We start from the raw sequence: 25,051 nt of genomic DNA on the forward strand, positions 1-25,051 counted from the left end.
TGTTTTATAAAGGCTTTTGTTACAAGATAATAACTTGTATGACAAAATGTTCATTTTACTATGCTACTTTATCTTTCTACTTTTGAACCACCGCCCCATGTATTAGCTCCTAATCCTCTTAAACAAACACAATATCCAACAGTTTGAAATACTGCACCCTCTCTAAGAATAAAGGGTCTCTTTCTGTCACATAACAAAAGCCAAGCAAATGAGAGATGTCTGTCCTCAAAAAAATCCTATTATGTAGGAGGCTGGTCTCACTTGCGTGGGTTCAAAATTTACACACAAAAGGGATCCAAGAACTTGCAAATCAAAGAGGTTAGTGATGCATAAGGCAATGGCAACATAAAATCACAGTGCAGGGGAGAAAACAGAGGGAGATTAAATACAGGTAATGTATAATGGCAAATATGAAATCTGCTCAAGATTGTGGGTTTTTAAAGAGGCAATTAACCTCTTTAATCTCTTATTAGGCCTTTACTGAGCTAGCTTTCATCAGAAACACAGCTATTCGAGTAGGAAAGTCCAGTGTTTCAAACATATAGTCAGAGGTTTGTTCAATAGAGAAATCATGTCAGTTTCTTACTGAGAACAACATTTTACTGAAGGCAGAAATCAATTTTGATATAATGTGTAATACTGAGCTGCAATAACTGGAAGACATTTTTTGGATTTATAGACTGTCTGTACTACCTGAACCTTTATATGGTTCCATCATACTGATAGAATAAGCTTGAGCCTCCTGGAAAATGTCAAAGCCTCCATATTTTCAGTTTTGTTCTTCAAGCTTTATTGAGACAGAAAAAATAATGGTTTGTCTTGCTAATTACCTGCATGTTATACAGTGATATATCATATTTAAATGTCATCTGATTAAATGTTATGTTTTTCTCATTATGGACACGTGGTCTGAATTAAAAAGTTAACTGAACTGAAACTGACGCACTACAACACTGGTTTATTATTCAATGCCTTCATGGTGAGAACAAACACTTTCATCTCATGCTGCGATACTTCAAATGGGGGCCACTGATCCGTATCCTTCAGCCACATTCCAGATGATCCCGTTCTTCATGAAAAATTCAGCTTTTATGCAAGCCACACGTGCGTACTGCCGGCCTGTTTGGTAGAGGACAGGAGCAGGACGGCGGCCGTAGTCTGAGGAGGATCTCACTGGCACAACTCGGGACTTCTCCTGTGGTTGAGCAGGACAACAAGGCAGAGAGATACGTTTTTATGTTGCACACAGTTTTTCTTGGAGGTGCTGTAGCAGCGAGGAGTGGGAGAAATATCACATAGGATTTTGTCACAGCAAACATTTTGGCATGCCAAAGCAGGAATAGCACAGGTGTAATAGTAGGTGTAAGGTGTGTCAACTCCAGGGTTCAGGTATTGTTCATGTTTTCTCACTGGTCTGACTTACTGGGATACATAAATGGAACAAAGCCATTGTTAAGAGTACTGTGTTAATTCCACCTGTGCTTTTCCTGCTATGACAATTCAAAATATCTACTGTGAAAAGCATACTGTATTTTTCTGACCAATATTGTGATTGGTGTTTAAATTGTGACCATTTTCTATAAATTAAACTCAAAACATGTTGGTGGTCTAATACATCAGTGACGTATTGGAGGTCATATTGGCAGTGAGCAAGCTGGCGTTAGCTAAATGCTAACGCCAGCTTGCTCACATTGACAATGAACATGTCATGTTGTCATGATGATTAGCAGTTGTAATGCTTGCCATGGTCCTCATCTTAGCTTAGCGTGTTAGCATGCTAACATTTGCTAAACACAAGGCACAACTGAGATTGTTTGGTCGATCTGGAGAAAATTAATCAGAAACTATTTTGTTCGTTTATTAATCATTTCAGTTACTTTTTGAGCAAAAAAGCCAAACTTTCTTTGGTTCCAGCTCCTTAAACATGAGGATTTGCTGCTTTTCTTTGTCATATAGGACAGTAATACAAATATTGTTGTCACCTTGACATAATAAAAGGCAAAATAATAAAGAGCATTTTTAGCTACTTTTGATATTTTATAGACTAAACAATTTATTGAGAAATTGATTGGCAGATGAATCAGTAATGGAAATAATTGTTAGTTGCAGCCCTATATTTGGGGGTCACTTAAGTAATTACAATTCATCCTGAGGGGAACATGGATGTCTGTAACAAACGTCATGGCAATTAATCCAGTAGTAGTGGAGATATTTCAGTCAGGGCCAAAGTGGTGGACCAACCAACACACCACTTAAAGGATTAAAAGTTATAAATTTAGCTCACATTTCATGGCTAAAATGGCAAAGAATGCACTTAGAGCTAGCAGTTTACAGGTGCTGATTCATCAAACCATTTTTGGGCCCAGAATTTGCCCTGTGAAGTAGTAGTAGTAGAGGTACCGACGGTGTACAGTTTAAGGTGCTATACTCAGTGACTGCACTGAACCTGCTACTATTCTAATACATCACTTAGGTATCACCAAAATCATTCAAGTTAAAGCAAAAGTACTCTCACTCTGCCAGAGCTGAGATGAAAAGATGACTGTCCCTCTCTGCCTCAAGTTTCACTTAGCTTCTTCTTTGCCTCGAGGTATAGTGTGCAATATTGGCAGAAGTGAAAGAAAATAGTCCCAGCAAATGAAACTATTAGCTACATCATGAAGTTGTAATAGGAAAAACTGAATGAACATGTGTTAAATATTACCCAGAGCAGCAGTGAGCCTTTTAAACAGATTTTTGGAAACACTGTGAGCTTCTGACTTCAGGCAGAGCAAATAGTACCTGCTCCTCTCTGTGGCAGATTCACCGCTGGGTTTATATTTTCAAGAGTTTCAGTGGAAACAGGCACAAAAAAATAAATAAATGACACTTTGCCATTATCATCTGAACAGTTTATACAAAAAAATTGGTTTTAATTCATATAAAAACGTGAATAGCGTAACAGAAACGTCCTAATTTAGCAGGAGCTGTCACCAACACTGACAGGCTACCACTCAACTCACTGTAATTACAAGCTCAGCAGTGTGTGTGTGTGTGTGTGTGTGTGTTGCTGCTTTGTTCACCACTCTCTCTGCTTTCAGTGACCCAGAAACTCACTGTGAGCTAGTTTTCTTGACATGAATAATTACTCTACAGAGATGAAATGGCTTCAAAAGGAGTCATAAACAAATGTCATAAAACTTTGTGATATATGTCGGGCACCACATGGTGAAAAATGTTAACAGACCTATAAATATAGAACATCTTTAAATGTATGCTCTTTATTTATTTTCATGATATACTGCCTTTTCCTTCTATGAAACACTCCAAAAAGCTAATATCATCCACAGCTTTAAAAGTTTGCCAGAATAAGGACTTCTGCAGGAATTATATGGTGGATTATTAGCTGAGCAGAGAGGTAAATCTTAGAATGTACTGGTCTGTGTGGCCAGTGTGTAGGTGGTCAGTGTCATAAGGTAATATCCATTGACGTCATTACTGGAAAATAAGTTTGCATTACACTTTACTGTAAAACAGCTGTGCATCATTCAGACTAGAGGCTCAAAGTCTTATTCATGTCATTTCTACTCAGTTAAAAGCAACATTTTGATACATGAAAAGAATGTAAGATTAATTACTTTAGTGTGACCTAATTTCTTTGGAACATTAGTCCTGACTTGATTACAGTAATAAACACGTTTTCAACATTTTTGGGGAAGATAATGTGAAAGACATCCCTGATAGCTTAGTCCCATTGATTCAATAGTGGCTCATCTCAAAAGGAAGGAATAGTTTTAATCAAATTTACAGTGTGTGTGTTCCCATCACATTTCAATGATGATGATGAGTATTATAAGCCTGAGTATGTGACTGGAGGATCAGCTCAAATCATCTCTGTCTGTGGCTCTGTGTGCTGCGCACTCTGATCTAATGCTTTAGCTGTCAGTACAACTGTCCTACAAAGGAGAAATTGACGAATGACTCGTTCATTTTACTGACAAACCTGCATTCGTAGGATTGCCGGGTTCGGTGAATTGGTTCAGTGGATGTAAAATTCATCAAATAAATAACATTTCTGTTCCGTTTCTGTTGATCCAATGCACTTCTGATTTTGTTTTTACAAGATACAGTACAATCAACAGGGCATAAAATAAAATCCAACGTCATCCGTGAATACTTCACATACAAAAAAGCAGAACTATCAGTGGAAATTTATCACAATTCCTGATATGTCAGAACAAGTGAAATGTCTTGCTGAAGCTAGGTTAAATAAACATGACAGGTTCATTTAGGGCTAAGTTTGGTCTACTGAATGTAAAAAATGATGAAAAATGTCGATCACTGTTTCCCAAAGCCCAAGGTGCAACCTCAAATGTCTTGTTTTGTCTGACCAACAGTCCACAACCCAAAGATAATCAGTTTACTACTTCTTTAAAAATGACTCAAAGCGGTTGATTGATTATCAAAACAGGTGGCTATTCATTTTCTGTCGATCAATCGTTGCAGCTCTAGATTCATTTAACACAAATTTTAAGCTCATCAGCAAGTTAAAACAGTATAAATTTGACGATTCAGAACAGAAATGGTCACTAAAGTGTGGCCGTTACCTCCTCGTATATGTCTAGTCCTCTTCCTTTGTAGTGTCTCCTGTCATCCCGGTGCGCTCTCATATCATAACCCTCAGCCTGGTGGAACACTTGGTCATACATGGAGACCTCTGGGGCCTGCCAGTAAAGAGACTCAGTTCAGTTTGGCATTCACAGCCTGTTCTCTCTCAGAGGGGGATCATGTCTCGCCACTTTTGGCAAGTGAAGGCAAAATTCACAACCGTCTATTCTCAAAAGTGGTTTAAAGAGTTTGAGTCAGTCAATACGGAGACTCATACTATTTCTGTAATATCCTCATTGGACAGAGGTTCAGTTTGTGGCTTGAATATGAAATTCTATATTTTCATGGTTTGCTCTAACAAACTAATTAAGTTTGGTAATGTATAATTTAGAAGAGTTATTCCCTCCTGGGACTGTTTATATTTTTCAGCTCAGAGAGGTTCTTCAAGGTTAATTCAAGATCAAGATTCAAGATTACTTTATTTGTCCCTTGGGAAATTTATCTTGGACATGAAACATACAATTATGGTGCAGCAACAGACATGAAGTGCATAGCACAGACAAGTGCAGGCAAAAAGTGTGTTCAAATATGTGCAACACAGCCCCTCATTTCACAACTTCATTAGTCTTGCATTTAGGAGATTCACTGATAGAGGGATGAAAGTGATTTTATAGCCATTCAGGCATCTTTTCCTGTATTTAATTGGAACCCTGTAGCGTCTACCTGATGGGAGCAGTTTGTATTCTGAATGCAGGACATGGGAAGGGTCAGCAATCATTTTCTAGCCTGTTTAACTGTAGTCTGCTCCAACTGATCTGGAGGGAGGGACACTCCCTCAGCCCCATATCTCTCATTGCTGTGTAGATCAGTATGTTTATTTGTGATTGTAACTTAACTGATATCTTATCAAACTAAGCTGAGACTCCGTAATGTAATAAACTCTCTATCAAAGCATGATAAAATAACATCATTACCCTCTGTCCAACCACACCCTGAGTCTGTGCAGACAGTCGAGTTGCTGTTGTATCCTAGTGCATACAGAATTCACAAGAATTATAGACCAGTAGTGAAGAATGATCCCCCAGATGTCCTGGATCAAAAATCATTTTTTTCTTTAAAATGTGTTTGAAATGAGATGACAGTTCATCATCACACCACTGTACAAACTTTTTAACATCCAAACTAATGTGTCTGTATCCATAGATAGCAGTGTCATCAGAAAACTAATACGTAATGTACGTAAGTACGTAATGTAAACAGAATTGGAGAACTCACACATCCTTGAGAAACGCCTGTGTTAATGATTTTAGACTTAGATAACGTCTGGTTCACTCAGACCTGCTGAGTCCTGTTGGTTAAAAATGAGTGATAGCACCTGATGATATATGATGATATACAGGTTAACAAACATGTGTCTGAGTTTACTGAGCAGGATGTGCGGCTGCAGGGTGTTAAAAGCAGAGTTGGAGTCTATAAACAGCAGTCTGGTGGAGTCAGGAGGCTTTGGGGTTTTCAAGGTGTTGCAAAATAAAGTGTATTATGGTCAGTGTTGCATTATCAGTGTTTTTTCTTTACATGCAAACTGTTAAGAATCTAGCTGTCCCTTTATGTTTGACTTCAGCTTCCACACCATTATCTTTTCCAGACACTTCATTATAATAGAGGTCAGGGCTACTGGTCTATAGTCATTATTTTCCTGGGGGAACAGGCTTTTTTGGAAGAGGAGTAATGATTGCCGTTTTTCCAGAGAGATGTATGTGTGTGAATCAACAGAGAGCCAGGCTGGTGTAAGATCCTCTGCACATGGTTTCAAAAGGAAAGCTGAGACACCGTCAGCGCCTGTTGCCTAATTGGTGTTTGTCATTTTAAATAGTCTTGTGACTTCTCTGGGACTAATGTCTATCCCTGAAACACAATCATCAATTGTTATGTTGCTAATGAGAAATCATGTGAATCAAACCTAATGTAGAAGTTGTTCAAATCATTTGTCATAGTACTGCCATCTATTGTGCGCAGTGGTTTTCTAGTGGCAGTCATAGGCTATTAGTAATAGATTTCATAGTGGCCCACAGCTTATTCGTATTATTTCTACAGAAGTCCTCCTCTGTATTGTCTTTTAGCTGTGTTGAGTTTCTGGTTCACCTTCTTCTGTACTGACCTTAGTGGCACTTAGTCCTTATTCCTAAAAGCAAGCCTCTTGTTGTTGGGATACATTGTGTCACAATGTGTCACAATGTGTCACATTACTTAATGTAAACTGACTTCTGTGGATTTGTCCATTAACTGAGTTTACAACAGGCATATCGCCATCTAGTACAATGAAAAAGTTGTAATAGTAGCCTGTTACAATATATCTTATGCTGGAGACACGTTTGTAGATACATTTCGAGAATATTCATCGATTTAGCTACTTTCATTATTTAATGTACGCATTTAAATTTATTAACGTTTGTCTGGGCCTTTCCACAGATTAATAACCTGGCTAAGTTATGACTCATTTTCCCCCCCACTTTTCTAGATAGTTTAAGCAAAAGTGAGCTTATAGCTAGTGCGGCTACCAACAAGTAGTTCCAACACTGTAACTGTACGTTACCGTGGACTCTTTGTTAAAGTACGACATTTCTTTTGGGTCCTTCCGTCGTGGTGGGATGTAACCGTATGGAGACAAAGTAGAAAGCGGTTTAGTTTGTGCCTCGAGTGATACGTCCATCTTCCTAGCTAACAATCAACAACAAAAAAACAAAAGAAACAAAACAAAAAAAAAGCTTCAGAAAAGTGAAACTCCAGATAGACGAAACACGGCGCTGGCGTCTGTGGTTGCTAGGATACCGCTCCAACTGACGTTTAACGTGCTGCCTTCAAATGCCCTCTGTCACTTCCTGGCTATACTGTGAGACATAATTATTTTAGAGAGGTTTTCTTTGAAAAAATAAATATGTATCCTGAGTTTATCCATCTCCCCGATCCTCAGAAACTGCCCTCTCTATGTGTGGAGAAAAGTCAGTGTTCAATATTAGCTGCATATATGTTAACTGTTGTCATACACTAAGAAAAACAAGCTCTGTAGTAAATGTTTGAGTGATTACATGTGTAACAGCTGCAGATGTTTTTCTATCTACTGGACTCAATCCTTCCATGCGTTATGGACAACTTTTCTCCTCTGTATGGTCATGACTTTAATTGAATGCAATTGTTATTTAATGCCTTTTATTATACTGTATTTGATATGATTGTTGATATTTGCATATTTCTGTATATTTACTGCTAATCACCTGTCAGTGTTAATAGTTTTCTGTACTGCTCTGGCAATAGAGGTTTCTGATCTGTCATGTCTATAAAGCTTATTTGAATTTGTTCTTTCTTAGTCTGTACCTCTGAGCTTCAAAGTGCTACCTCAAATACATTCAAGAGCCCAGGCAAAAAAATATGAGTGATCCACTAGGGGTGTGCCTGAATACAAATACGTTATTCAGCAAAGCACAAATAGTTTTTTTTATGAATATTTGTTTCATACAAATATTTTTAAAATGATTTGTTTTGGGGAAGAAAAAAACAAAACATGTCAAATACCAGTGAGCAGGTCAGTTATAGACGCTATCAGCAGGTCTCAATGAGGGGAGTCAAATCCACCTGCTATGACGCATATTTCTTAATTTGGACATCACTTCAATTTTCATCTTTAATTTTCTAAAATTATAAGCGTAATAAAAACAAAAACAGGATATTTAAGCCTCTTTCCACTATTATTCGAATACAAATACAAATACAAATAATTTTGCTGCCTCAACAAATACAGATACAAATACTGGGCCCTCTGCACATCCCTATTATCCACTAAACACATGTAGGAAATATAGTGGTGCGTGTAGTTGTTACCAAACTACAGAGCTTGAAGAGAATATTTTTCCTGGCTGCTTTTGCCTCTGAGTACATTTCTGTGGATTGTTTTTGACAGTCTGCTCTCAAAAATCATACTAAAATGATCAAATTGCAACTGATTTAGCTGAAAGCCACATTTCACTGTATGACCTGGACCTGGTTGGGAATCGGTATTAATGCACCGCATTTGTAGAGGCACAGAGCAATTTTTACTGCAGCAAAACAAGGGGAAAAGCCACAGGGGGATTATTAAGTTAATTGTCAACAATTGGTGACCTTCACTTCAACATCAATTATTGATAAAACCTCCATTTGTCCAGTCGGTTGTGGCCAATAAGAACACTCCTATATTCCACTTTCTACATGAAAATGGTTGAAGAGTCAGTTGCCATTCAAAACATACATATACATTTCAATTCTGATTCATTTATCAATAACCAAAGTTACCAACAGTCTGACAGCAGCTGGTGTATTCAAACAGGTCACCTTAAAGGTACTGACCTAAATTCATTACCTGATCCAACAGATCCTGATAGTCCAACATGTCAACACCTAAATGGTCTGTCCGCTGATACACAGCTGAATTGCTACCAAGAGATTCATCAAGAGCCAACAGCAGACTATGAAAAATAAAGTGATAGCACATCGCTGCACAGCTGCACCAGTGTCTTTCTTTATGCTTGTCCCTTCGAGCCCTTCACCAGGTCTCTCACTGTATCCGCTGTGTAACTCTGACAGCAGAATCAATTTATAACATTGGACAGACTATGCCTCAAGCACAGTGTGGTTCAGTTATGGGTGACACGAAAGTCCAATTGCTTCAGATAAAGTATAAATAACCTCCCAGTTCTTCACTGTATAAGATACAGATGGTGCGCTTCAAGTTCATCTTGGCAAATTAAGTCCAACGGTGAAACAAGGAATGTTGCTACAAAGCAACTTCTGTGAGATCAATTTGTATCCGTACTGTGTATGACTAATCATTTTGGGTTATTTTAATGTAATTTATTCACAAAAGTATATTAAAAACTAAAGTGAGAATGGTATTGTGTGACGGGATGATATGAGTGACAAATAAAATGCAAATACATGTGTTGTAATTTTATTTTGTGGCAGATGAAAATGGAACAAAATGAATTTCAGAGCCTGTATGTGCATGTCTGAGTCCCTCTCTCCCTCTCTCCCTCTCTCTCTCTCTCTCTCTCTCTCTCTCTCTCTCTCTCTCCCTCTCTCCCTCTCTCACACTTGAATCTATCACTTCACAGAGTGTGTGTCTTTCCCAGTGATGGTGCCCTGAGAGAAAGCTCACATTGTCCACATAGCAGTCCAGTTAACCTTGAAGGCTTTTCCATTTAGGGGGCTGCACATTGTTTCTCTCTCTCTCTCTCTCTCTCTCTCTCTCTCTCTCTCTCTCTCTCTCTCTCTCTCTCTCTCTCTCTCTCTCTGTGTGTGTGTGTGTGTCTGTGTCTGTTTGTGTGTCAGTTCCACCTGCTGTTATTGTTCTCTCCTTCCACGATAGCAGCAGGGGGTGGCCAATAAGAGGACACCACACATTATACTGTGAATTTTGCCCAGACCACAACACACACGCACACACACACACACACACACACACACACACAGAGGACCTCAATAGAAAGCCCCAAAACCTCACTGAGAGCAGAGGAGCACAGATTTTGATGCATTTGCCAACGATTCAGCGCAGTTCAAGAGGTTTTCCAACAACAATGACATAGAGGACAGTAGAGATATGTGGACAAAGAGAGAAAGAGAGACATGATAGAGACAGGGCGACGGAGCATGATCACCACCTGCTTTCTTTCATTTTAGAGGTTGTCTCAGCGCACAGGAGTAATTACTGCTGACATTTCAGTGGGATATATTGCTATTTGGCAGGAGTCACTGTGGGAATGAAAGCACCTGAAGGCAGGGGTCAGCCATTCAATGGTCCTGAGTTATTAAAGGGAGGGACCACTGTTACTGAGCCCTGAGTTCTCATCTGTATTTTTACCCCCACTGCTTCAGATCATGTTTTATTAATATGGAATTAAATGTTACACTGTCTTTGCACATTTGTATATCAAAACACTGAGTATTTTACTGACAGTCCTCATCAGAATGAAGTCAGACAGTTTAGCAAAATAGCAAAACTATACAAAAATGACCATTAATGATTATTACTACTACCACATCCAGCAGGTTGGTGCCCCTGTCAGTGCTGAAACTAATAAACTAATACATGAAAAGGAGAAGAGAGATTCATCTCTTACCTTCACCACCTGGCCTCAGTGTCCCTCTGTGCAGGAAAAGTTGATCACTAGTATCAGCTTCCCCCTGGTGGACATTTGAAGTAATACATTAGCATCTCTGTAAGAATTAAATGTAAAGTAACTAGTGAACTTTATTTGCAAAATATAGAAATATAAAATATTTTTTTCTTTACAGCTTTTGGTTTGTGGATCTAAGAAGTCTTGGTGAGCAATGATTTCAATAAAAAAAAAGCCAATTAAATAAAGCTTCTAAATTTAAGGCTGTAATTTCATATTCAATTAGCTGGATTAGCTAATGTTAAACAGCTTGTGAATTATAGTTATATTAAGGAAAGATTATACACTTCATACATTTCAACAATAAGCACATGCATCCTCTTTTCAATGCTTCTGTTGATAAGCCCTCACAAAGTGAGAAGTTGGGAATTTGATATACAGTAAATTCCTGTTTTAGCACATCAGACTGAAGACTGTGCAATTGTTTTACGGTCTAAACTGCTCTTTACTGTATTACATGTTCTCTATTATGTTCATCCGTCTGGTGTGCAGCCATGGAAAATGTTTGTAAATGCAGTTTACGTGAATATCTTTTTGTACTTGAGACAAACAAGATTTATGAACTTCAGTCTTGATATTTGCATTACGAGACACATTGTAGATGATCATAAGATAAACTAACAAGTATCATTTAAATTCAGCGTTTCATAGTATGCATTGATATTCACAAATTCTAGGTTTGTAAAATGTGTACTCTACTCTCCATACAGAAAAGCTGGTACACTGACATTAGGTGAGTTCACCCTCTGCCTCACCTGGTTGCCTCCATCTGTAATCTTTCTTTATATATACTCTGAGCATGCTATCTTTTTTTTGTAATTTGGTGCAGTATTGCCCTTTGTATCCCTTCTGTGTGTATGTTATGCAGCTGCAAAGATCCATTTCATTATTTTTAAACACTGATAAAAGCAGACCATCCTCTCTACTGATGCAGGACAGCTGATCTGATGAATACATTACAACTAAATGTCTTTCTCCATGTTGAGTCCTTGTTGTAAGAAGACAATATAACGTCATCTCATCAATAAATCACTCTACACACTCAATATCAACATTTTCACTTACCAGAAATCATTTTGAGCATGTTGTACTTGTGTGTGTGTGTGTGTGTGTGTGCGTGCGTGTGTGTGTGTGTGTGTGTGTGTGTGTGTGTGTGTGTGGACAATCAGCGTGTAATGTCATTACAATAAATTGCGAATAAAATGTGCTTTATTATAGAAAAGCAGTATTAACACGATCTATTCAAAGGCTGTACTAACAATTATTTTCATTATCAATTAATCTTCCTGTTATTTTCTTGATAAATCAATTAATAGTTTGAAAATGCCAGAAAATTAAAGTTAAACTCTCTGTACATTCAGGCTCATGTCTTCATCTTGCTTGTTTTGTTAATTCAAAACCTAAAGATTATCAGTTTACTATCCCATAAGACACAGTTGCTGATTAGCTTTATGTCAATCAACGAATCAGTTAATCAACCAATTTTACCTCTAATCCAAATCATTTATTTTCATATCATTGAGAGACTATGAAATGTGAGTATCAGTTCCCGCCTGCACCAGCAGATGGCGTCAGTAATACAGCTCAGATCACAGAGGATGGAGACTAGAACGCCGTGACAGCACCTCAATCAAAACAGCTGACCTTTTTCTGTTTGGATCGTATCCGGGAGAGTTTACCAATCACTCTGCTCCTCCCCTTAAATAACCAAACATTCACCCATTTTAAAGGACACAACAGAGAAACAATCAGAGAATTCAGTCTCTGATGAATTTACCAAAACTTGGTCTTTTCCCAACGGTGTCGCATAATTGGGCTGAATTAGAATAAGAAATACTTCAGCACACATCACACACAATAGGATAAAACAAAATAGTCACATAGTAAAATAGAAAAGGTTGTCATTATACATTGTGCAGTAATTATATAGTAGTATATAATAAAATTAGAGTAGTGAGATAGATTAAAAAAAATAGTTATCCGTTGTGCAATGTTCATATACATAGTATATAATGAAATACGATAAAAAGAGTAGAATTACTATTGTTATGATTATTATTATACGATGTGCAATAGAAACATTGTTATTATTATACATTGTGCAGAACGATAATAATTATATAGTGCAATTCTTAAACAGTTATGAGTCACTGGACAGATTAGACAGCTCAAATTACACGTAGCCAATAAAGCTGTCATTAACATCAATATCACAGCTGGCAGCCATCATATGTGTGGTCCATTTGTAGTTTTCTAAGCTACCTGACTCATTGATTTTAAATGTCCCCTTACATACACACACACACACACACACGCACACACGCACATACAGTGACCGCCGTCTGCTCATTTCCGAAAGCACACGGAGATTCACCGATCAGCGACCCGGCCCCTCCCGCCCCTCCTCCTCCCCCTCCTCCTCCGCGCCACAGCGACTCTCCCCTCGGCTCCACTCCGAGGAGGAACCCGGTGCCCCCGGCTGATCGTTTCCAATTACGTTACCCCAAGATGGAGGTCTGCAGATGGCACTGCTAGCGTTCACGAGTCACCGTAACCGTCCGTGTGTCTTTAATGACGCTTTTGTCGGGACAGAAGTAATTTTGTGCCACCTTTTTGTCGTTTTTTGGGGGGGATCTACTTGGGAGATACTGAGCTCCAGGTTCGGGTTGTGGCAGCCATGAGCTCCGGGGAAGGAGCGGAGGAGACGACGAAGGACGCCAGCGACATAGCGGCGTTCATCAAGACCGGTGAGCCTGAAATTGAGTGGGAGAGGTCGGACTGAGCTCCACCAAGAGCTGCTCCCTTTGGTCCAGCTACATGAGGGACATTGTTCCCGTCCGTGTTGTCTGTTTTGGGGGCTCAGACAGTGAAGGATAGGGTAGAGTTTAACCGATGAAATTCATAACCGTTGTAATAAACGGGGTGAACAACATATAGCAATGACTAACACAGTTGTTTAAGCAACTGAAAAAGGGTTTATTGAATGTATTTTTATCCAGACTGTGCTGCCAGGCAACGTTAGCTAGAGCGCTAATGTCCCAGGTTCCATCTTCGGACATCGATCCTAGATTTGGCAGCGCTTTTGCAAGCCTTTCCGTGTACTTTTCTTTAAAATGCATTATTGTATGTTTTGCTGATTCCCAGTCACTATGTAACCACACTTTACACCGCTGTCTGCTGTCAAAATGAGGATGTGTAATGTAGGTTTGACCCAGTAAGCGTTGAGAGAAAGGAAAACAGCAACCGCAAAATGTATGTTCGTCCCGACCCAGCTATCGGATCAAAGCGACAGTTTATTATTATGCTTATTACACTGTTAAAATGGCATGTGATAGATACATTCCTGCTTAAACCATGTGGAGTGAATGTAGACGCAACTGAAACGAGGAAAAAAGCAGGTTAGGTCTGTCCGATAATGGACTCGTTTGTTGAGTAACTAGTTTCAACATTAGCTTCCAATGATTCAGATTTGGTGAATCCTGACTGCTAAGCTAACAAATGCTAGCTAGTTTAGCATTGCTAGCTTGCCAATGAGTTGACAAAGCTGGCGTGTATCTAAAGCAGCTTATTGATGAAGGAAGTACAAACATAAATAATGTGTGCGTATTTTGAAACCAGCACGCCGTTAAGTCATTGTTTGTTGTTTTCTGTGCTGTCAAAAAAATAGCACAACTGGGCGAGCTATGTAAACAATACATGGCGTGGCACATATAGCCTGGGTGTGCACTGTGCAGGATGAGCTAGCTGTGTGACATGGCTATCAAGGCCAAAAGGCTGCCCTTTTATCAATACCACGGTCTGCTGGCTGTGGTTAAAAAAAGCACAGAATGCCAGTGACACTGATTTATTCATACACTACTAAACTGTTTGCTGCATTTAGACATGGTTAGAGGCTGCTAACATTAGCTAAGTAGTTAGTAACACTCACACGGGCCTACAGTGATTTCATAGGCTGCAACAATGGCTCATAAAATGAGAATTTCTGGGGTCCTTGCAGGCATTTTAGGGGTTCAGAGAAATATATGATTTTTTAAATTTTATCCAGCAGATTTTGCAAAGTGATAGAAACGTGTAAGGTTGGCTTAGTTGATATTAATTTTCACGCCCCCACCTTATGCATAGTATAAACATTTATGCAGTTGGTGCAATTCTTAGCAGTAAATAATTCATTTGAGTTGCTCTGGGATACAGTTGAATGAAATGGTGAATGCCTGTCTATTTGTGGGTCTTTGACATGAAAAAGCTGGTGAGCCTGTGGGCTGCACTTGCTTATGCCAGATAACCCTCTAGCTCTGTTCACTCACAGACTGCAGGGAGTGTGAATAAGATCCAGTGCCTGATGTCATGTCTGCCAGTGTCATCATCTAACTCCGCTCGCTTTGGTGTCTTCATTAGAGAGACTGCTTAAATGCGTTTAAAACAAATTTCTCTATGAACCAATAGCTCCATGTGCCTGCTGATGTGTTTGAGCTTACACATCTCCCTTGCCAGATTTCCTCAGTGCCATTTTCTCATTGCTAATGTAAAGTTCTACTATCCCGACAGAAAGGCAGAAACATGCACATACAGTAGGTGTTGCCAGTAAGTGCTTTCATGATGATATGTATGCTTGTGATATTCAGATATTCAACTGTGTGAGCGAGCACAGAAGAGTGTGAGAATGGACTGTGTGTACTTTTCATAAGCCAAGTCCCTTGGCTGTTCTAGTGCGCTGTCATGTGTGGGACTATTGTGGTAGAACTGAGTTTTTGAAGTACAGTTCGAGGGTGTAAACAAGAACGAGAATGCAGAGTATTGACATCCAGCCTCTGGCTCCTGTGGTTTAGTGTCTAGCGAGATAATAAGCCACAGAGGGAAGTTCAGTATCCGTATTGAGCTGATCTGACGTCCTCCTCTTACGAAGAAAGGCGAGAGGCATCCTGCAACTCACTTGCAACCACAGTTTGTATGTTGTGTTGATGCTGCACAGCTGCAGCCATTCTGCTTCATTGTTAATCAAATCTGTTGCTTGTCTGTTGTATAATTAAATTTTTTTAGATTATGGCTCCTTTTTCTGATTACCAGAAACCCATCTGCTACAATTTAAGCTCGCAGCTTCAAAAATATCTCTTTATTTACCAAAAGAGTCCTTAAACAGTAAATGAACTTTATTTGTTTGTTTGAGAGAAGCAATAACACAGATCATTAGTTTTTGTTGCACTTACAGTTTTCTAGCCACTGCTGAATTAATAAAAGAGAGACAGTAAATAAAAAAAAACAGCAAATCCTGTTTTTATGGATGACAAAAATACACATTTTACGCCACTATCTGCAGCTGGTGCTGTGAAGATCACAAGAATATTTTAACACTGATTGTCAAATATGTACAATTTAAATATCAGACCAATCTGTGCTTGAGGCATTGTCATTCATACATTAACATTACCAAAGCTCTACCATCGCTAACGTTCACCACGATCGTAATCTAAACTCAATGATTACCTGAACTCACTGTATCTTACCTGTCTCACACACCCACAACCATTTTTAATCATATTCTTCAACCCCGCTTTCTCGTTTGCTAGTAAACAAACTTAACAAGGTACCAAACTACCATAAGCTGCTTTCTTACTCTAATTACTACCCCTTTCAGGAGCATATATGGCTTTATTTTCTTGACAACACTCGCTGATTATGACTTATTTGTTACTAATTGTGCCACAAGCAAGTCACAAGCAGCCCATCTTTAGGTTAAATATGACCCAAATTTTCTCAGGCGGTGCTGTTGAACTGTACTTACTTTACCCCACTGAGAGTGCTTGGTACCATCTGTGATGCCCTGATGTCATTGAACACAACAGGACAATGATTGACAAGGCCACCTACTGTATGAGATAATGATAACCATGTATAAGTATTTACTGTAAACATGAGATAGGAGAGAGCCGGGTGGGCGCTGATTGAATTTATATGGGTGTTGGCTCAAAAACAGCATCTCTGTTGAAGGGCTCAGTAGTGAAACCATTATAGGCCAGAGTATAGATAGCCTACCGCTGGTTTTGTATAATAAGCTGGTTGGAAGGCTTGAGTGTCACGTTCAGGCTCCCCTCCTCTTTGTTTTGCACTCGAACTTCCTCCTCATAGATCTGGGAATCTTGTTCTGACATGCACAGGTTTGAGTGTCTCGCCACAGGCTATGCTTTTTTTTTTTTTTTTTTTTTTTTTTTTTCTCTTTCTCCCCCCTCCCTCCATCCCCAGCTCCATCCTCATCTCTTTTTCCATCCTTCGGCGTTGGTCTCTTTGTCTTTTTTCCCATGTCCTCCCTCTTCGCTTTCTTCCCTACTGTCTGCCTGCCTGCCTGCTGTCTGAGCTTTCATTCGCCAATGTCTGTTTCCATGTTTTCCTCCCTCTGTCATTCTTGCAGCGTCGTGTCGGGCTTCTCCGTCCTGATGCAAAATGACAACGTTTTTAAAAAAAAAAAAAAAAAAAAAGAACTTACCCCCGTCTCTCTCCCCTGTCTCCCAGACTGGAATTAATACCTAGGCCTCACAGCTCTGAAACGGGGAGTTTTGTTGTGGCATGTTGTCAATCATCAAGTTCTTCTACTCCAAACACGTCTTTGGCTACGCTGATGACTAACAGGCTGATTTGGTGTTGATTTCATACAGTTATTAGTGTAGGGTATTATACACCGTGGGGGCAAAAAAAAAAGGCTGCAGTCGGCACTGCCAGGACTTCATGAATGAATGTTCAGAGGCTGCAACACGCCGTTCACAAGGTTGGTCTGTATGTTTGAATGAGCATCGGTGTGTACGTGTGTTTGTGCGAGAAGGCAACCAGGAGAGAGGGAGAGAGAGAGAGAGAGAGAGAGAAATCTGATCCAGACAGAGCTTGCATTTATGACTCAGGCCCATTCACCCAGGATGAGGTCTGCACAGAACCACACACACACACACACATGCATGCACACACACTTTGAGACTAATGGATATTGATCCAGGAGATGGAGACTGATTGAGGTCCCTCAGTAAAGGTTTCCTCCAGGCTTAAAGCTGCCATGTCAGACGCAGAGCAGAGACTCAAGCCTAATGTCGTACAAAACAGATTTCCTTTATCATCCATGTTCGCTGGATGGAGGTAAACAGATGATCGGTACATCCCAGATCAATACAAAGCCTTTTGGTTTTTGTCACGTTCTCTCTCTACATTGTTGACAATAGATTTTAAAAAAATAAAAAATCTGTAATCATAGAGATACAGCCAGCCAAATAACTTCTCTGTGACTTCAGATGATTTGTATGCCCTGCACTGTTAATATTTGGAAGATTTTATGGAAAATCAGTTGAAATGGATAAAAAAAAACGGAGAGAAATATTTACTTTGGCTAATCAAGTAAATTAAAACCCTTTAAAGAAAAGGTTCACATTTGTTCTAAGTCTGTGTTAAAAACACTACTGACATGCCCATATCTACATCGACAGTGTTATCGGTCGCTGTTGTTGTTCCTCCTCTTTATGCTGGCTGTAAGAGATCTGCTCCTAAAGCAATAGCAGTATATGTGACGGGGAACAAAATCCACAAATCTCGTTCTGTGCAACAAATCAAGCCTCTGAGGGAAGAGGGACTTTGTACTAAAGAGACTTGTGAAATCACTTTAAGAAGAGGTCTCTTCACAGCAAAGTATGGACAGGAGGAACAATTACAGTGACCAATAACACTTGTATTGTCCATGTGACCCACAATGTGGTCATGTGAGTATTGTTTTGAGACAGACAGACAGAAGAAATTCAAATCTCTCCTTTTAAAACTTCATCACATTAATGCAAATATTCAATAATAATCCAATATTTCCCAAAACATCGTCCTGCAGTTTGATTTTAAAATCAGCTTTATCAGCCAAGTATGTTTATGCATACAAGGAATTTGACTCTAGCCAAAACAAGGCCGAACATAAACATATCACTATTATGTAAAAGTAAGTAGGTGAGGTTTAGATACATATAGCAAATAACAATTAGACAAGAACATTGAATGTCTATATGCAGGTAAAACTGTAAACAGGATACAAGTAGTAGATATGCAGCATCGTCCACAATGGTCTAATACAACCAAAGACATTAAAGGGATAGATACCACTGTATAACATTAAGGCAGAACCTCTGACAGAAGGCACATTCATATTATCTCATAGTATATATCATCATATAACCCCCAAATGTCTAATATTCACCTCAAGAAGCAAAAACGGACAGAATTTACCTGCAAAAAGGTTTCAGAGCGCAGAAATTTGTGCACTGAAAGGCAAAATTTTAAGAAGCTCAGACCGAGTAATCGAGAGACGCTCTGGCTTCATACGCTTCACAGTATGAGGGGCTTTGTGATAGGCAGCCGCTGTTCCCTCTCAATTGCTTTTCGCACTTACTCACACTCACACGAGCACTTTCTCCGATTTGCCGCTGACCCGATCTCAGTGTCCTCCATCTCGTCTTTTCCCTGACTTTGTTTTGGTAAGGTCACTTTGTGCTACATTCGGCTTTGCTTCTATACAGAGAGCGGCCATTTGTACTCATACATACACACACACACACACACACACACACGCTCTCAGCTGTAGAAAAAAAAAAAAACAGGTACTACACACACCTGTAAGTAACTGTGCTGTACAAAAGATAGTAAATGGAAACCAGCTGGAGGGAAAGATGATGGTTATGAGATTTTAGCCTTTTTTTTTTTTTTTTTTTTTAGCCAGGCAGCTTCAATCTCGAGCAAATGGACGGCCTGGTAAAAAAGCTTTTTAGAACGGGCTGGAGATTAAGCTAAAACATGGGGATAAAAAAAAACAAAAACACTCCATCTATTCCAACTGTTCCCTTTTATTGTGGCATTAAAAATGTGATGTTTCAGTTAGAAAGGCATTCATCCCTTTAAAATAAAACACAAATACAGCAGAGAACACATGGCAACAACAACATCATTGGCACAGACAAAAAGCATCCCGTCGACACATGCGGATAACAATAATGAGTAAGGATGGATATAAAGTCGTTTGTTTGGGGGATAGAAATATCGCAAATGATATAGCTGACAGTCATCTGTTGACCCGTGTCATGAATAACATCTTTTTGTCATTTGCTCAGGATTTTGCAGAGAAAATTGCAAAAAAAAAAACAGTGCTGAAAATCAGTCAGTTTGTCAGTAAACTGTTAATAGTAAATAATTAAAACTGTTGTAATTTTCCCATGAGTACTTGTGTAAACGCCTAATCTTTCTCATCCCTAATAACAGCTGCAAGTACATTAAAATTTAAAGGTGGATTACAACTAGCTGAGCAAGCCAAACCCCCTTAGTCTGCTGTCAGGTCAGTTTTAGAGGGAGGATTGTGATTTACATTTTTCTCCTTTGAAAAAAAAAAAAAAGATCTTTTTGAAAACTGGGGCAGTGTGATCAAAGTTTTGGTACATTTAGCGTTCAGAGCTGCCAGTCTATCAGCTCAGTGGGAAAACGACACAGCGGATCAGGATTAGCACACATAGCTTGTGACACGCTTGATTAAAAATCTTGCGTTTGTGCCAGAATACAAGGAAAACATCAAGACTGTCCTCCCAAGTAAAACGATAGAATCAGACATTTCAGCAAATGCCCCAAAACGACATGTTTACATTCAAGCGACAAAGGTCTTTAGCGGCCATCGGGAGCAAAGTTGGAAGTAGTGTGATGGTGTTTTAGTGCTTGCCAGGTAGTGTACAGTGGGTTTGTAGAGGTTTTTCACTCATGAGAGCGGTGGGAGTGAACCAAATTAAAGTAGTAGTAAAGTTGTGGGTCAGACAACCAAAACAACGAACTGGAAGAATCTTTAAAGCTCTGTGGAGCTGAGAACTGCAGAGTCTGGTGATTTAATTCTCTGTGGATTCGTCACAACTAATGACCCTTTTCACATATAAGTATCCATGTGATTCATTGTTAATATAAATATACCGATTCTAGCAGCTTTAAATATTAAGCCATGAAAGATCATCCATTGTTTAACCCACAGATACGTTTTGGTTAAACAATTCTGTGCTAAACCTGATGCCAAGCTGGCACAGTGCGTTGTCTTGCTCAAGGCCTTTGCTGCTGATCTGTGTATCACATCACAGGCTTGTAAAGACCGGTCCTGTTGGTCAACTTTACTTTGGTATTGCAATGACATTTCCCAGTGTACAAAGTCTGGATTTGCCTGCTTAGTTACCAGTTTATTATTTGTTTAATAGGGGAGAGTGTGCTGTCCAACTTATGTCATCGTGTGAGCCAATTTCTCCCAGTGACAGAAGGGCAGTAACGGATTTAGTGGTTGGAACTTATCACAAAGAGGTGAGACGAGCAAATTATATGAGGTCTTAACAACTGATAAGCACACTACAGTCATAGGACCAGGAAGCTATCTGTTGATGTTGAAATTATCTTTCACCATGTAAATGAAGGGAGTTTCTACCATGCAACATGCAAGGATATCGATGCAAATGGAGAAATTACAGATACAAATGTAACATTCTGGGGGACTACCATGGTAACAGACAAAAGGGAACAATGTTTTGACCTCGTGGATCGGGGTCCACAGCGAAAAAAAACGGTCGGAAAACCTGGTCCACACATGTCTGGCTAGACTAAACACTGTAATTTTTCAATCAGAACACGGTGAGCGAAGCCATCAAAAGCCGTGAAGTAGAATGAGTGGCAGCACTGGAGTTGTTTGTAGCCCAAAGCGTGTATGATGTCAATGTGAACTTTTAGGCGGACCTCGGTAACACAACCCCTAAACCAGAACAAAAAGCAGCAGATTGCGTTTCAGAGGGAACAACACTCACTTCCCCGATAGTCAGACACTTCTAAACAAGTTTTGTCTTTCTCTGGATGTGCCGTACATGGCAATGTGAAGAGCGGCCTCCAACAGCTTACCAATGAGGTAGGGCGAGCTTGAGGAGCATTTTGAAAAGGGTGATGAATAAAATCGGGGGTCTGTGCCTAGTTATGCGGCAATGAAGTCATTAATAAGATTTCCAAAGATGTGTGTTTACAGTAAAATGCTGCAAAAATGTATAACTGGCTATACAGTGTTTTGAGACCAAGTCAATATGTCATAAATGATATACTGAGCAGATTGCAGATCCTGTCAGGGAGTGTATGGAATGTGTGGGAAAGCAGACTGGCCAAGAACTGTTTGAACACCAAATCTCTTTACTGAAACAGGAATATACAGTATACATGGTGTGTGTGTGTGTGTGTGTGTGTGTGTGTGTGTGAGAGAGCAGTGTGGCAGCAGTACAAGTCGCTGTGTGTGCGACGGTGCGATGTTGTCAGCTCTAACATCATTAGGCATGTTAGAGGTGAGAGTTCATTGGATTACGCACGCTGACCTAATCTAATCTGGTGTTTATTCTCTGGGATTATTCAGAGTGTGTGTGTGTGTGTTTGTGTTTGTGTGTGTTCATGTACGGCGAGGTGGAGAGAGGGAGGTAAGGGAGGTAGGCTGATGGATTTGAAATATTCTGATCTGAACACACACATGCAGCATTGTGTAAATTGTATCAATACAATTGCCATTATTTTTGATACCTATTAGGAATTTTAACATGCTTTTCTACAAACCCTTTTTTCATCTAACAGTAGCCAAACTTCTCAAATGTTAAAGGAATTGTTCGCCTTTGGGGAAATATTTGTTTTTTTTTTGCTCTCCCTTGTCTGTCCATTAAATATGAAGCTGATTAGCTTAGTTTAGCATAGTAACTGGAAGCAGCTAGCAAACAACTAGCCTGGCTCTGTCTAGAGGAAAGAAATACATAATACAATTATACAACAACAATACAAGAACCAAAGTAGGAAGAAATGACACATAATGTTTTCATGGGGAACTATATGTTTGATTATTTCTTGGCCTGGCACAGTCAATTCCTTGAGTCTCTGCTGGTTGCCTGGTGAACTCACGGTGACGACAATGCTCCAGGAAGTGAGCAGCCAAAAAATAAGCCAACCACAGCCAAACCACAATCAGTTTTTGTTTTTACTGTTTGGTTTTTGTTCGGATTAAACAAATGAGATAAAACATGATAATTGGAGAGCTTTAGATGTGTCGTTAGGCGTATTTTTTAACCTGACAGAGCCGGGCTATCTATAGTATTTCCTCCTGCTTTCACTCTTCATTCTGACCTGAACTAACTGTGTCCAGCTTCATATTTTACAGACCGATATTAGTGGTATCTGTCTTCTCATCTAACTCTCAGCAAGAAAGCCACTAAGCGTATTTCATAAAATGCTGACCAGTTTCTTTAAATGTAAACACAAGCAGCCATACTCAAAGTTAACTAAATAAAATTAAGGCTGAAATTGGCAAGATTTGTATTTAAAGCAGAAACTGTCTGCTTAAAGAATAAGTACACAAGCTTATAAATCTTACCAGGCATTTTATACCAACTTTTAGTACTACTCAGTGTTGTGGACACATTTTGTTTGGCACCAAAAAAGTAGATCCATTAAGGTTCAATACCAAGTCCTATGCCAAACTAGGAACCAAACTAGGTGATTTTAGGCTAAAGCAGTGGTGTAATTCAGAAAAGGTGGACATTTTACACTTGCAGAAGTAATATTTCTGAGTTGTGACAGCTTTCTGTACTCAAAACGCTGGCTTCACCCTACATTTTTATGCCCACCAAAACAAGGCTGAGTTAGCTGTCTGTCACCACGGCAACGATGGCTACCATGTCTGTCTGTCCGACCCATGTAATGTCTTTACTAAGCCTATGTAAACCAGCTCAGCAAAGGCCTGTGCTATCACAGATAGACACACAGGTTGCCGCCTAGATACGGACCAGATAAGACCAAAGGCCAGCTGATAAGAGCCACTAATAATGGTCGGTTTCTGTGTGCCACTTAGTTCAGGCATGGATCCCAATGCAACATTTGAATGCATTAAATACAAAGCAACTCCAACCCACCTATAGAAATAAACAAAAACAAAAAAGCAGAAGTCTACTCATGTAATATGATATAACTTGTGAACCAGGGCAAGCAGAACAAGGTATTTACAGTCAGTTTCAACGTAGGTAATGAGAAGTGAAAAGAGAGCTATTTGAGTGACACTTGGCCTCAGCTAGCACTGATTTGCCCTGTATAATGATAATAATTTCAAATCTAGTCTATTAGACCATTAGCCAGGGACTTGAAGTATTAAGATGTTTGTCAGATGTGTAAATGAAAGAGTTTTTGGCTTGTTTAATTCTCCTCTTAGGAACAACTGAAACACACAGACACACACACAGACACACACACACACACACACGTACATATGCAAACCCCTCGCCTCTCCGTGTGTTTATAAAAAGGAGCTTGTCCCACTTTTTCCTCTCATCTGCCGCGCTCTCGTTCGGTAATTTCTCCGGCGTGATAGCTAATTGGTGTGAGCTCGGGGAAAATTTGCCTCCCCGCCGCTGTCTTTCTTAAAACAAGCTGGAACGAGAGAAGGAAAAAAGTCGAGGGGTCGAAGAGAAAAATGGAGAGAAGATGGAGAAGACAGGAGGTAGGTTAGAGGGGGGAGGAGGGGGAGGGCGCAGGTTGCAAGTGGCCGTGAAATCACGTGTGGAGATAACCATTTTCTTTACGCATTCTTGTAAGAGGAGCATAAACAATAAGCCTCGGAGTGACTGAATGATTTTATTGTCCTGTTAGAGGGAAATAAGGGAGACTATTCAGTGCAGGTGGTAGAGAAAGGAGCTGTGAAATTCAAAGACTGAGGGAGAGCGAGACCTTGGAAAGATAATGAAGAGAGGAGAAGAGTAGATGTGAGTGCCAACCTATGTTAATGAAAGAGGTCAGTAAAGGAATTGAATTTGCTGGCAATTGATTAGGATCAGTATGAAAGATTTGCCAGAATGGTCTCTGCTCCTATTTTGAGAGTAGAAAGAGACAGAGAGAGAGTGTACCAAACTAGGACAAGTCCTGAAAGACCATTGTACTCCTTTTTTTCTTTGGGTCTCCAGTGCATTCAAAACTGCTATCTCACTGTTGCCCTCCCCATCTCTCTCACTTTCTCATTCTGTCTCTGTCTCTACCTCTGACTACTTCTCACCCCCTTCTTCTTCTTCTTCTTCTTCTGGAGAGAAATTGATCCACTTTAAACATCACAGTCAGTGGCCTTTTGTGTATTAAAGCAAAGGCTGCATGGACTACTGAGGTCCTTGTGGGTCCCAGAGGTCCCCTGGCAAAATGAGGAATAGTTTAAAACAGTGGCCTTTAGTCCTGATCTTTAG

General features: G+C 39.6%; 2 protein-coding genes across 5 annotated transcripts in view; one reads left to right on the plus strand and one right to left on the minus strand.

The window, feature by feature from the left end:
- Window positions 1-938: 938 nt before the first annotated feature.
- c19h5orf49 (chromosome 19 C5orf49 homolog) lies at window positions 939-7,420 on the minus strand. The gene is made up of 3 exons (XM_044334791.1): window positions 7,181-7,420; window positions 4,587-4,703; window positions 939-1,195 (listed from the first exon to the last, which is right to left on the minus strand). Exons 1-3 carry the CDS (start codon window positions 7,295-7,297, stop codon window positions 1,016-1,018), a joined length of 414 nt encoding a protein of 137 aa, XP_044190726.1. The 5' UTR covers window positions 7,298-7,420; the 3' UTR covers window positions 939-1,015.
- Window positions 7,421-13,204: 5,784 nt separating this feature from the next.
- The window catches only part of LOC122970397 (triple functional domain protein), a 71,050-nt gene continuing 59,203 nt past the window's right edge, over window positions 13,205-25,051 (plus strand). For all 4 annotated transcript variants that reach the window (XM_044336518.1, XM_044336520.1, XM_044336521.1 and 1 more), the window contains exon 1: window positions 13,205-13,540. In XM_044336518.1, the coding sequence (XP_044192453.1) occupies window positions 13,471-13,540 (70 nt within the window). In that variant the 5' untranslated portion in view covers window positions 13,205-13,470. The remainder of the gene's footprint in view (window positions 13,541-25,051) is intronic.

Source organism: Thunnus albacares, chromosome 19 (genome assembly GCF_914725855.1).
Source record: "Thunnus albacares chromosome 19, fThuAlb1.1, whole genome shotgun sequence".
NCBI classification, from domain to species: Eukaryota; Metazoa; Chordata; class Actinopteri; order Scombriformes; family Scombridae; genus Thunnus; species Thunnus albacares.